This window comes from Hypanus sabinus, chromosome 19 (assembly GCF_030144855.1).
Source record: "Hypanus sabinus isolate sHypSab1 chromosome 19, sHypSab1.hap1, whole genome shotgun sequence".
NCBI lineage: Eukaryota > Metazoa > Chordata > Chondrichthyes > Myliobatiformes > Dasyatidae > Hypanus > Hypanus sabinus.
This window is the reverse complement of record NC_082724.1, coordinates 71,744,672-71,758,855: the sequence shown is the minus strand read 5'-3', so window position 1 is coordinate 71,758,855 and position 14,184 is coordinate 71,744,672. Positions and strand designations below refer to the sequence as shown.

General features: G+C 42.9%; 1 protein-coding gene across 3 annotated transcripts in view; it reads right to left on the bottom strand.

Annotated features, from left to right (window-relative positions):
- Window positions 1-14,184, bottom strand: part of LOC132378043 (kelch domain-containing protein 8B-like) — a 179,215-nt gene that overhangs the window by 33,176 nt on the left and 131,855 nt on the right. Inside the window, exon 5 of one of the 3 annotated variants that reach the window (XM_059944687.1) lies at window positions 13,916-13,999. The exons of the other annotated variants lie outside the window; for them this stretch is intronic. Coding sequence (XP_059800670.1) covers window positions 13,916-13,999 — 84 coding nt within the window. The remainder of the gene's footprint in view (window positions 1-13,915; window positions 14,000-14,184) is intronic. 3 annotated transcript variants of the gene reach the window in all.

The following is a 14,184-nucleotide window of genomic DNA, read 5'->3' as shown; positions in this document are numbered from 1 at the left end:
AATGATCCGAAGGGACCATTTAAAATAATAAGGGGGGGGGGGTGAAATGAGATTAGAAAGCAATACCCAAGAACTAATTCAACAAATTCACACACGAAGGGAAAAACCCTATTTTAGATTTTTATAGATGACTCCTCATCAGTACAGATGGGTGAGAGGAGAATTGGGTGCAGTATTTATGTAGAGGATGAAGATGGCCAGGAAAGGTAAAGAATAGCTTTAAAATTATCCAACACCAAGAGTGCACAAGCAGCAGAAGTGGCAGCTGTGGTATGTGGTTAGCACACCCAGAATGCTTTCTGCACTGATCAGTCATACATTCTGATAGTATGTATGTTTGTAATAGCCTTAGAGAACATTTGCCTCTGTGAGAAGCAAGAGGGTTGATTTCAACTGATAGGAAGCCCCTCCCATTTTCTGCTCAGTTGTGGAAGAATCAAAGGGGGAAGAATATGGAGTCACAAAAGTGAAAGCCCAGTCTAAATTACCCCTGAGGGGAATAAGAAGGCTGATGAGTTAGCACAACAAGACACTTTAAATGGGTAGGAATGGCAGCCACAGATTGGGGAGATGAGAAGGTAGAGGGAGCAACAGGTTAAGGTTATGGAGGGCTCTTGGACTAATGTGTAGATATATTATGTTGGATCTTCGCCACCCACCCGAGGAGGGTACAAGTATCTTGTAGTGGTAGATCCTTTCACTAAGTGGGTGGAAGCTTTACCAATTAAGAAGGAAAAGCCTCAGCAAACATTTTGTTTGAAAGGGTCTTCACTCACTGAGGATTACATTAGACTGTAGAATCGCATCAAGGCACACATTGTACAGCCTAGATAATGCACGATATCGTGGCACTTTCAGGGATCAAATAGAGACTTCATATACCCTATAGAGCACAGTCTAGTGGAATTATGGAAAGGATGAACCAAACCTTAAAAAATATGATGGCCAGAATGATGCAACAATATGGAAAAACAGGGCAAGCATTTTTGTTCATGTACTGATGATAATAAGGAATACAGTGGCATCATCAGTGGGCTACACCCCATATGAACTCATGACCAGAAGAGACACGGGAGGGCTTTCAGAGTTGTTAGGGTTTGACTTGTCAGAACCAGAATTAAATGTGATTGTGTCAAAAAAGTGGGTACAATAATTGGTAGAAGTACTGAGAAAGGCCAATATAATTTGGAGCAAGAAGGCTGTGAGCGAACTGCTGATTTTTGGAAAGAAGGGAGTTTTTTACAACTCGGGGTTAAAGTGAGATGAGACTGCACAGGTGCATGACGTCAGCCAGTAGAGCATGAAAGGTTTAAAACGAAGACCATTGTATCCAGCAGGCAGTGGAGGGAGAGGTAGCAGAGTGATAAGGCTTTGGCTCAACGGGCGTAGGCGGTAACGGGATGAGGTGAGGTAGGAAGTATGTGTGTGAGGCCGGTCTTCTGTGCTCAGTGTCAGAAGTGGGGGGTCCTGGAGTCTCCCAGCCTCCTGGACAGCCATATCTGCACACGATGTGCTGAGCTGCAGCTCCTGAGGGACCGAGTTAGGGAACTGGAGATGCAGCTCAGTGACCTTTGCCTAGTCAGGGAGAGCGAGGAGGTGACAGAGAGGAGTTACAGACAGGGGGTCACACCGGGGCCACACGAGACGGACAAGTGGGTCACTGTCAGGATGGGGAAGGGGAAGAGTCAGGTACTAGAGAGTACCCCTGTGGCTATACCCCTTGACAATAAGTACTCCTGTTTGAGTACAGTTGGGGGGGACAACCTACCTGGGGGGAGCAACAGTGGCCGTGCCTCTGGCACAGAGTCTGTCTCTGTGGCTCAGAAAGGTAGGGAAGGGAAGAGGAAGGCAGTAGTGTCAGGTGGTCAGATAGGCAATTCTGTGGACGCAGGAAAGAAACTCGGATGGTAGTTTGCCTCCCAGGTGCCAGGGTCCGGGATGTTTCTGATCACATCCAAGATATCGTGCAGGGAGAACAGCCAGAGATCATGGTACATATTGGTACCAATGACATAGGTAGGAAAAGGGAAGAGGTCCTGAAAACAGACTACAGGGAGTTAGGAAGAAAGTTGAGAAGCAGGACCGCAAAGGTAGTAATCTCGGGATTACTGCCTGTGCCACGCAACAGTGAGAATAGGAATAGGATGAGGAGGAGGATAAATGCGTGGCTGAGGGATGGTAGCAGGGCCAGGGATTCAGATTTCTGGATCATTGGGACCCCTTTTGGGGCAGGTATGACCTGTACAAAAAGGATGGGTTGCACTTGAATCCCAGGGTGACCAATATCCTGGCAGGGAGGTTTGCTAAGGCTACTGAGGAGAGTTTAAACTAGAATTGTTGGGGGGTGGGAACTGAACTGAAGAGACTGGGGAAGAGGAGGTTGGCTCACAAATAGAGAAAGCTTGTAGACAGAGCGAGAGGGAGGATAGGCAGGTGATAGAGAAGGGATGCACTCAGACCAAAGGCTTGGGATGCGTCAATTTTAATGCAAGGAGTGTTGTGAACAAAGCGGATGAGCTTAGAGCGTGGATCAGTACTTGGAGATATGATGTGGTGGCCGTTACAGAGGCTTGGATGGCTCAGGGGCAGGAATGGTTACTTCAAGTGCCGGGTTTTAGATGTTTCAGAAAGGACAGGAAGGGAGGCAAAAGAGTTGAGGGTGTGGCACTGTTGATCAGAGATAGTGTCATGGCTGCAGAAAAGGTGGACACCATGGAGGGATTGTCTACGGAGTCTCTGTGGGTGGAGGTTAGGAACGGGAAGGGGTCAATAACTTTAATGGATGTTTTTTATAGGCTGCCCAATAGTAACAGAGATATTGAGCAGCAGAGAGTGAAACAGATCCTGAAAAGTTGTAATAGTAACAGAGTTGTCATGATAGGAGATTTTAATTTCCCAAATATCGATTTGCATCTCCCTAGAGCAAAGGGTTTAGATGGGGGGAGTTTGTTAGGTGTGTTCAGGAAGGTTTCTTGACACAGTATGTAGATAAGCCTACAAGAGGAGAGGCTGTACTTGATTTGGTATTGGGAAATGAACCTGGTCAGGTGTCAGATCTCTCAGTGGGAGAGCATTTTGGAGATAGTGATCATAATTCTATCTCCTTTACAGTAGCATTGGAGAGAGATAGGAACAGACAAGTTAGAAAAGCGCTTAATTGGAGTAAGGGGAATTATGAGGCTATCAGGCAGGAAATTGGAGGCTTAAATTGGAGACAGATGTTCTCAGGGAAAAGTATAGAAGAACTGTGGCAAATATTCAGGGGATATTTGTGTAGAGTTCTGTATAGGTAAATTCCAATGAGACAGGGAAGTTATGGTAGGGTACAGGAACCATGGTGTACAAAGTCTATAATAAATCTAGTCAAGAAGAAAGGAAAAGCTTACAAAAGGTTCAGCAAGCTAGAGATCTAGAAGATTATAAGGCTACTAGGAAGGAGCTTAAGAAGGAAGTGAGGAGAGCCAGAAGCGGCTATGAGAAGGCCTTGGCAGGCAGAATTAAGGAAAACCCCAAGGCATTCTACAAGTATGTGAAAAGCAAGAGGATGAGACATGAAAGAATAGGACCTATCAAGTGTGATATTGGGAAAGTGTGTATGGAACCGGAGGAAACAGCAGAGATACTTAATGAATACTTTACTTCAGTATTCACTACGGAAAAGGATCTTAGTGATTGTAGTGATGACTTGCAGCAGGCTGAAAAGCTTGAGCATGTAGATATTAAGAAGGAGGATGAGCTGGAGCTTTTGGAAGGCATCAAGTTAGATAAGTCACCGGGACCGAACGAAATGTACCCCAGGCAACTGTGGGAGGTGAGGGAGGAGATTGCTGATTCTATGACGATGATCATTGCATCATCAATGGGGACATGAGAGGTTCCAGAGGATTGGAGGGTTGTGGATGTGTTCCTTTATTCAAGAAAGAGAGCAGAGATAGCCCAGGAAATTATAGACCAGTGAGTCTTACCTCAGAGCTTTGTAAGTTGGTAGAGAAGATCCTGAGAGGCAGGATTTATGAACATTTGGAGAGGTATAATACGATTAGGAATAGTCAGCATGGCTTTGTCAAGGGCAAGTTGTGCCTTACAAGTCTGATTCAATTTTTGAGGATGTGACTAAACACATTGATGAAGGAAGAGCAGTAGATGTAGTGTATATGGATTTCAGCAAGGCATTTGATAAGGTACCCCATGCAAGGCTTATTGAGAAAATAAGGAGGCATGGGATCCAAGGGAACATTGCTTTGTGGATCCAGAACTGGCTTGCCCACAGAAAGCAAAGAATGGTTGTAAATGGGTCATATTCTGCATGGAGGTCAGTGACCAGTGGTGTGCCTCAGGGATCTGTTCTGGGACCGTTACTCTTCGTGATTTTTATAAATGACCTGGATGTGGAAGTGGAGGGATGGGTTAGTAAGTTTGCTCATGACACAAAGGTTGGAGGTGTTGTGGATAGTGTGGAGGGCTGTTAGAACTTACAGTGGGACACTAATAGGGTGCAGAATTGGACTGAGAAGTGGCAGATGGAGTTCAACCCAGATAAGTGTGAAGTGGTTCATTTTGGTAGGTCAAATATGATGGCAGAATATAGTATTAATGGTAAGACTCTCGGCAGTGTGGAGGATCAGAGGGATCTTGGGGCCCTGAGTCCATAGGACACTCAAAGCAGCTGCGCAGGTTGACTCTGTGGTTAAGAAGGCATACGGTGTATTGGCCTTCATCAATAGTGGAATTGAATTTAGGAGCCGAGAGGTAATGTTGCAGCTATATAGGACCCTGGTCAGACCCCACTTGGAGTACTGTGCTCAGTTCTGATCATCTCACTACAGGAAGGCTGTGGAAGCCATAGAACGGATGCAGAGGAGATTTACAAGGATGTTGCCCGGATTGGGGAGCATGCCTTATGAGAATAGATTCAGTGAACTCGGCCTTTTCTCCTTGGAGTGATGGAGGATGAGAGGTGACCTGATAGACGTGTACAAGATAATGAGAGGCGTTGATCGTGCGGATAGTCAGAGGCTTTTTCCCAGGGCTGAAATGTTTGTCACAAGAGGACACAGGTTTAAGGTGCTGGGGAGTAGGTACAGAGGAGATCTCAGGGGTAAGTTTTTTACTCAGAGAATGGTGAGTGCGAGGAATGGGCTGCTGGTAGTGGTGGTGGAGGCGGATACGGTAGGGTCTTTTAAGAGGCTTTTAGATAGGTACCTGGAGCTTAGTGAAATAGAGGGCTATAGGTAAGCATAGTAATTTCTGAGGTAGGGACATGTTCAGCACAACTTTGTGGGCCGAAAGGCCTGTGGTATGCTGTAGGTTTTCTATGTTTCTATGTGGCAGCTCATTAATTAGGAAAGAAAAGGCAACAGAGCAAAGCCAACTTTGACTCAAAAGTCAATCCCGTAGAAGTCAGATCAGGAGAAAGTGATGTTTAGAATACAGAAACCCACCTTATGTTTAAATCCAAGGTTTGCATGACCCCATGAAATTATAGACAAAGCAAGTCCAAGTCCATCAGCATGCAGCCTACTGATTCCTCCAGATAATGTGGATGCTACCACATCAACCCGTTGACATTGATGAGGGGGAGCAGGAATATTATCATCACTGATACATAACAGTTGATGTGCATGATGGTCCCAATTTTGTAGACTTGACAATCGATATACATGGTAATCCTGATTTGCAAGATTTGGGGTTGGAACATCTATTCCAAGTAGATGGTGACAGTTTTAACCAAGGAGGAATCTTTTCATTCTGTCATTCTGAGAATCAGGTGAGTTTGTCAAGGAAAAGACAAAAACATGCTGGTTCCTGCCTCCCGTATCCTGAAATATAATTGGGTGGGGAGAAAAGATGGATGGCTTGAGTGCAAAGACAATAAGCAGCCTGGATTGAATGGGCTAGAAAACAAGTAGAAAACAGGGACTTAAAATGATTTATGGTTGAAACTTGAAATTGGAAAGGAGAACAGAAATTACACATGTTACAGGTTTAATTTAACATGACAAGAATAATGTAAAATTGACTACCCACAACTTCAAGCAGCTGGAACTACACCAGAGTCTAAATGTAGAGTCTAAATCAGCCAGTGTGACACAAAGGGGTAGGATCAGTGTTAGGAGAATCAGAGAAATTGTCACTTTGGTATCTGGGTATTAGCGTGTGCAGGGAATTTTTAATCTTACTGAAATATTGGTGCCTGAATGAAGCTTGACTACGGCAGAATTGTTTTCTTGGGTAAAGGAGTGAGCTTATGAGGTAAAATCACTTGACTTATTCAGTGTTTTACATTCAACACAATGATGCCTCGGGTAATCTGCTGAACTAGAAATCATTTCCAAATAAGAATTTCTTTGTGAGGTGCTCTTTGGTTGAATATAACATGCAGGTTTTTGACTGTATCTGCTCTGCGTGATTCAAGCTGGTTACTGATTGAGAATAAAGAGCCATAAATTACCGATTGTCACTTGCTGGGAAGAGGGCACTAAATGGATGCTGGCCTGGAGCACAGCCAATAAAGAGGTGTTAAAGGTCAGAAGACACATGCCCTAGAACCAATGACACTGAATTGCAATATTTGAATTAGTAAGAAATGAATATAAGAGCAGACATTTCAATTATGCTGGTGAAATTAACTCTGTAGGAGACCAACTATTGCAGATATGAGGTGCTCTGTGGACACATGGGGATTCGAAACGATATTACAAGGAACATGTGGCCAGCACCAGAAGTTCCTTTTAAACTGGTATTACATTTTCTGTTCATAGAAGGTTGGGAAACTTAGTAGGTGTCCACACAGGTACTTGTTTGTGTAAGCTCACATGTTCATCTGTTGAGGCAATAAAGGTAATTATCAGTAATTACAAATTCTCTCTGCTTCCCTGATCATTATTGCAAGGGGTGACTCTTGTAACACCATGTAGCTCCCTTCCTGAAGGGAGTGGGACAAACAGGTGAAATCCTTCATGATGCTACCAGCCCTCTTCTGGTACTTTTCAGTCAAACCAGGGTCAGACTTTTACAGTTACCGGCAGAGCACTGTCAAGTGTTGTAGAAGAGAGGCACCTAAGAGCACACATGCACAGTTTGTTTAAAGCTACTGCACAAGTAGACAGGGTGGTGAAGGAGCTATTTCATATGCTGGCTTTCAATTGGGTCATTGCATTAAGGAGGGGCCTTCCTGGAAGTATTGTCTACAGTTTTGGTTACCCTGTTAAAGGAATGTCACGATCAAGCTGAAGGTAGTACAGAAGAGATTTACGAGGATGCTGCCTGGACTGGAAGGTCTGAGTTGTAGGGAAAGGTTGGCCACAAGTGCAGGAGAATGAGGGATGACCACATTGAGAGTTTATAAAATCATGAGGAATATGGATAACGTGAAAGACCATTGTTGTTTTCCCAGTGTTGGGGGCTCCAAAACAAGAGGGCAAGGTACAAGACGAGAGGGATTTAAGAGCAGTAACTTCTTTATGCTCAAGTCAATGTACACTGGAATGAGCTTCCAGGGGTGGGTACAATTGCAACATTTAAGAGGTATTTGGATAGGTACATGGAGGGGAGGGGCTTAATGGGTTATGAGAAAAACATAGGCAAATGCAACAAGCAGAGAGCATGCTGAAGTTGGCATAGATTAGTTGGGCCAGAGTATGTTTCCATTACTAACTCTAAAGGAGATATTCAAGCTTTATAAACAGTGAAGAGCTGTGAAACTGAAACCTGGAGGTTCAAATTAACGTTATGGAAAGAGACTGGAGAGAAATGAAGATTTTTAGCCTGTAATGAAAACACCTAATGTTTTCAGAGACGTAGAGTACATGATAGATAAGAATATGAAATAAATTAATCTGAAGCATTACTTAAGTTTTCGAAATAGGGCAATGGGCCTAGATTTGAACTGCTAATAGATGCACATAAGGCTGAAAACAGAAGGTTCTACTTCACAGAGAGGAATAAAGCCAAGAATGGATTCTCAGATAGAGATTGGAAGCAAAAATCTTGGAAATTTTTTAATGCAGCTATGATGGAAATGCTTAGTTAGCAGCTGTAAAAGCAGACATCTTAATATTCAGCACACATTGCCTACTTGCCTCAAAAAGGCAAAGACTATATCAGTGCCTAAGAAGAATAATGTGGGCTACCTTAATGACTATCGCCCGGTTGCACTCACATTGACAGTGATAAAATGTTTTGAGAGGTTGGTCAGGACTAGACTGAACTCCTGCCTCAGCAAGGACCTGGACTCATTGCAATTTGCCTATCGCCACAATAGGTCAATGGCCAACGCAATCTCAATGGCTCTCCACTCGGTTTTAGACCACCTGAACAACACAAACACCTACGTCAGGATGCTGTTCATCAACTATAGCTCAGCACTTAATACCATCACTCCCACAATCCTGATTCATAAGTTCGATTCTCGACTTCCTAATCGGAAGACCACAATCTGTGTGGATTGGTGATAACATATACTCCTCGCTGATGATCAACACTGGTGCACCTCGGGTGTGTGCTTAGCCCACTGCTGTACTCTCTCTATACCCATGGGAGTTCGGGGAGCTGGGTTAAGCACAATAGGCAGCAATTCAAACAGAGAGAGGAGAAACTGGTTAAAAATTCTATATCTGAATGCACGAAGTGTCAGGATTAAGGCAGATGAACTTGAAGCCCAGGTGCAAATGGGTAACTATGATGTTGTTGGGATAACGGAGACATGGCTGCAGGGAGATCAGACCTGGGAAATGTACAAGGGTATACATGCTATCGTAGGGACAGAAATGTGGGCAGAGGGGGTGGGGTGGCCCTGTTGGTGAGGAATGAGATTCAGTCCTTTGCAAGGGGGACATAGGATCAGGAGAAGTAGAGTCTGTGTGGATAGAACTGAGGAACAGTAAGGGCAAAAGGACCCAAATGGGCGTTGTCTACAAGCCACCAAACAGTAGCATGGATATTGGGTGCAAGTTGAATAGGAAGTCAACATTGGCATGTGGCAAAGGTAATGTCGCAGTAGTTACGGGGGATTTCAACATGCAGGTGAACTGGGAGAATCAGATCGGTGCTGGACCTCAGGATAGGGAGTTTGTAGAGTACCTACGGGATGCATTCTTGGAAGAGCTGACCAGGGACAAGAGCTGACCAGGGACAAGACTATTCTGGATTTAGTGTTATGTAATGAACAGGATTTGATAAGCAATCTTGCAGTAAAGGAGCCATTAGGAGGTAGTGATCACAATATGATAAGCTTTTATCTGCAATTTGAGAAGGATAAGGGAAGCTCGGAGATGTCAGTGTTGCAGTTGAACAGGGGAAACTATGGAGCCATGAGGGAGGAACTGGCCAAAGTTGACTGCACGGATAGCCTAGCAGAAAAGACAGTGGAACAGCAATGGCAGGTATTCTTGGGAATAATGCACAAGGTGCAAAATCAGTTCATCCCCCAGAGAAAGAAGGATTCAAAGGGGGAAAGGGGCCTCAGTGGTTGACAAAGGAAGTCAGAGACTGCATAGCATTAAAAAAAAGGAAATATGACAGAGTTAAGGTGAGTGGGAGGGCAGATGATTGTGAAGTTTTTAAGGAACAACAGAACTTAACTAAAAAGACAATACGGGGAGTAAAAATGAGGTACGAACACAAGCTAGCCAGGAATATAAAGGAAGATAGCAAAAGCTTTTTTAGGTATGTGAAGAGAAAGAAGATAGTTAAGAACAATGTTGGGCCCTTGAAGAATGAATTGGGTGAAATTGTTATGGGAAACAGAGAAATGGCAGAAGAATTTAATGAGTACTTTAGATCTGTTTTCACTAAGGAAGACACAAGCAATCTCCCAGATGTATGGGTGGGCCAAGGACATAGTGTAACAGAGGAAATGAAACAGATTGACATTAGGAAGGAAACGGTGATGAGAAGACTGATGGGACTGAAGGCTGACAAATCCCCAGGTCCAGATGGTCTGCATCCTAGGGTACTAAAGGAGATGGCCCTGGAAATTGCGAATGCACTGGTAATCATTTTCCAATGTTCCTTAGATTCAGGATCAGTTCCTGAGGATTGGAGAATGGCTAATGTTATCCCACTTTTTAAGAAAGGAGGGAGGGAGAAAACAGAGAACTATCGACCTGTCAGCCTGACATCGGTGGTGGGAAAGATGCTAGAGTCCATTATTAAGGATGAAATAGTGGCATATCTAGATAGCAGTGATAGGATTGGGCCGAGCCAGCATGGATTTACCAAGGGCAAATCATGCTTGGCTAATCTGTTGGAGTTTTTCTACGATGTAACCAGGAAGTTAGTCAAGGGAGATCCAGTGGATGTAGTGTACCTCGATTTTCAGAAGGCATTTGATAAGGTCCCACATAGAAGATTGGTGGGTAAAATCAAAGCTCATGGCATCGCAGGGAAGGCATTGACATGGATAGAAAACTGGTTGGCAGATAGAAAGCAAAGGGTAATGGTGAATGGGTGTTTCTCGGAATGGCTGGTGGTGACTAGTGGGGTGCCACAGGGCTCGGTATTGGGACCACAGCTGTTTACCATTTACGTTAACAATTTGGATGAAGGCATTGAGAATAACATCAGCAAATTTGCTGATGATACTAAGCTGGGTGGCAGTGTGACATTGACATATGATGAGGATGTTAGGAGAATTCAGGGTGACTTGGATAGGCTGAGTGAGTGGGCGGATACTTGGCAGATGGCGTTTAATGTGAATAAGTGTGAGGTTATCCACTTTGGGAGTAAGAACATGAAGGCAGATTATTATCTGAACGGTGTAGAGTTAGGTAAGGGTGAAATACAAAGAGATCTAGGAGTCCTTGTTCATCAGTCACTGAAGGTGAATGAGCAAGTGCAGCAGGCAGTGAAGAAGGCTAATGGAATGTTGGCCTTTATTACAATGGGAATTGAGTACAAGAGCAAGGAAACCTCTTGCATTTGTACAGAGCCCTGGTGAGACCACACCTGGAGTATTGTGTACAGTTTTGGTCTCCAGGGTTAAGGAAGGACATCCTGGCTGTAGAGGAAGTGCAGCGTAGATTCACGAGGTTAATTCCTGGGATGTCTGGACTGTCTTATGCAGAGAGGTTAGAGAGACTGGGCTTGTACACGCTGGAATTAAGGAGATTGAGGGGGATCTGATTGAAACATATAAGATTATTAAGGGATTGGACAAGATATAGGCAGGAAATAGGTTCCAGATGCTGGGAGAGTCCAGTACCAGAGGGCATGGTTTGAGAATAAGGGGTAGGTCATTTAGGACAGACTTAAGGAAAAACTTCTTCTCCCAGAGAGTTGTGGGGGTCTGGAATGCACTGCCTCGGAAGGTAGTGGAGGCCAATTCTATGGATGCTTTCAAGAAGGAGCTAGATAGGTATATTATGGATAGGGGAATCAAGGGATATGGGGGCAAGGCAGGAACCGGGTATTGATAGGAATTGATCAGCCATGATCTCAGAATGGCGCAGCAGGCTCGAAGGGCCGAATGGTCTACTTCTGCACCTATTGTCTATTGTCTATTGACTGTGTGGCTAGGCATAGCTCAAACACCATCTACAAATTTGCTGATGATACAACCATTATTGGTAGAATCTCAGATGGAGATGAAAGAGTGTACAGGAATGAGATATGCCAGCTAGTGGAGTGGTGTCTCAGCAACAACCTGGCACTCAGTCAGTAAGACAAAAGAGCTGATTGTGGACTTCAAGAAGGGTAAAATGAAGTAACACATACCCATCCTCATAGAGGAATCAGAAGTGGAGAGAGTGAGCAGCTTTGAGTTCCTGGGTGTCAAGATCTCTGAGGATCTAACCTGGTCCCAACATATTGATGAAGTCATAAAGAAGACAAGACAGCAGCTATACTTTATTAGGAGTTTGGAGAGATTTGGCATGTCAACAAATACACTCAAAAACTTCTATAGTTGTACTGTGGAGAGCATTCTGACAGGCTGCATCACTGTCTGGTATGGAGGGGCTACTGCACAGGTCTGAAAGAAGCTGCAGGAGGTTGTAAATCTAGTCAGCTTCATCTTGGGCACTAGCCTACAAAGTACCCAGGACATCTTCAGGGAGCAGTGTCTCAGAAAGGCAATGTCCAGGGCATGCCCTTTTCTCACTGTTACCGTCAGGTAGGAGGTACAGAAGCCTGAAGGCACACACTCAGTGATTCAGGAACAGCTTCTTCCCTTCTGCCATCCGATTCCTAAGTGGACATTGAACCCTGGAACACTACCTCACTTTTTTTAATATACAGTATTTCTGTTTTTCCACTTTTTAAAAAATCTCTTCAACATACGTAAACTGTAACTGAGTTACGTTTTTATTATTATATTTTTCTCTTCTAGATGATGTATTGCATTGAACTGCTGCTGCTAAGTTAACAAATTTCACGTCACATGCCGGTGATAATAAACCTGATTCTATCCCTTCTGAAGTTCAGTGCACAGATAGTTATGTTATGCAGTGGGAACGATAAATTCCTCTCCTGGAGTTTCTCTGAAGTAATTAAACTGGGTTGAAAGAGTTTCCTCGTCGACACTTCTGGTCAAGCCTTGAGAGTAAGGGGTATTTTTTTCTCTGCTAACTGAAGAAATTGCTGGGGAGAGTACTTTCCTTTGACAGAGAAGGGAATTAGACAATAACTACAACAAAATGATTACTGGATTGCTGATTTTATTCTGATTCAGAAGCGTATTGAAGCAGAAAAGCTCAGCAAGCAGGGGAATGTTCCACGGAATATGATTATAAAAGCAAGTGCTTAATTAACTGTTGGAAAAGTGACACTCTGGAGATTAGAATTAACATACATGTCTTGTATTTTTCTTCTTTCTTTAAATAAAACATGATCAAATACTAAGTTAAAAAAGGAATAAATGAACCTGATTATGAAAGACATTGCAAAATTTCATGTAATTGCTTCAGGAAATATTAGCACCGGTGAATCTTTGGAAAGTGTCTTGCTACCAATGATTATTTGTTGCACACATTTGTGAAATTATTCTGAATTTCTTTACACTGTGAATGGCATATTTTCTGCTATAGGGTGAAATGCACTGGAAGTGACAACATGTGAAAGAGAATTGTACATTTATTGTGCAACTTGGCAAATATAACCTTTTTTGGACAAAACGATGGTAAATTTGAAATTAAAAACTCACAATTCTATGGAGAAGGATCATTTTAAAACATGCAACTCTTCTATAATATTAATAAGAAACATATTAATGCTTTAGTAAAGGAATTGAATATATCAAGTTCAAGTTTTTACCACTTCATTAGCATAGGGAGAAAAATAAGTCTGCTTATTAAATTAAACAGTAATAATAGAGAGAAAAATACTGGATTCAGAATTTGTTTATGCTTATTTGTTAACATGTAAATAAATGAGAATGCTATATAATAGATCTACATCCAATTCTAATTAGGGGGTCTGCACCCTGAAAAAAGAAATGAGATGTTTCTCTTTCTATATATTAGGAAACATTTGCAATATTTCCTCTTCTTCTCAAAAAAAAATTCTATTACTCTAATACACAAATGGGTAAACTGCAATTACTTTAACTAATACATTGAACTTCCATTTCCCTTGAGAATGGAACACAAGTACTGCTCACAACCCACTGGAATGTAACTGGTGGCCAAAGTGGTCACAGTTCCCAATCTTAAAAAAATATATTTGATTCCCCAGTGCTCTCCTTCCAATCAGGGGATTCATTTCTTTTCAGATATAATTACATGCTGAGCCTCCATAATCTATTGCCTTTGGATTATTAATGAATCAGACAAATGCTACAAGATTAAAAATTAGCAGCAGTGTCTGGACATGGAAATGATTTCAGTATCTTGTATTCAATTTGAAGGCAATCATGGTTAATGTAACTAGTACAAATGTGATACATGAAAAATAACTGTTTAGCTGTCAAAGGACAAACCTAGGCACAAGAGATTCTGCAGATGCTGGAAATCCAATGCAGCGCACACAAAATGGTGGAGGAACTCAGCAGATGAGGTAGCATCTATGGAGGGAAATAGAGAGTCAACATTTGGGGCTGAGACCATTCTTCTGGAAAAGAAGGTGAAAGATGGCTGAATAATAAGGTGGGGGGGGGAAAGGAGGACAACATTCTGCTGGATCCCTCCTTCTTCCCTCTCTCTACTCTTCTCTCTGATCAGATTATTTCCTCTTCATCGCTTTGCTTTT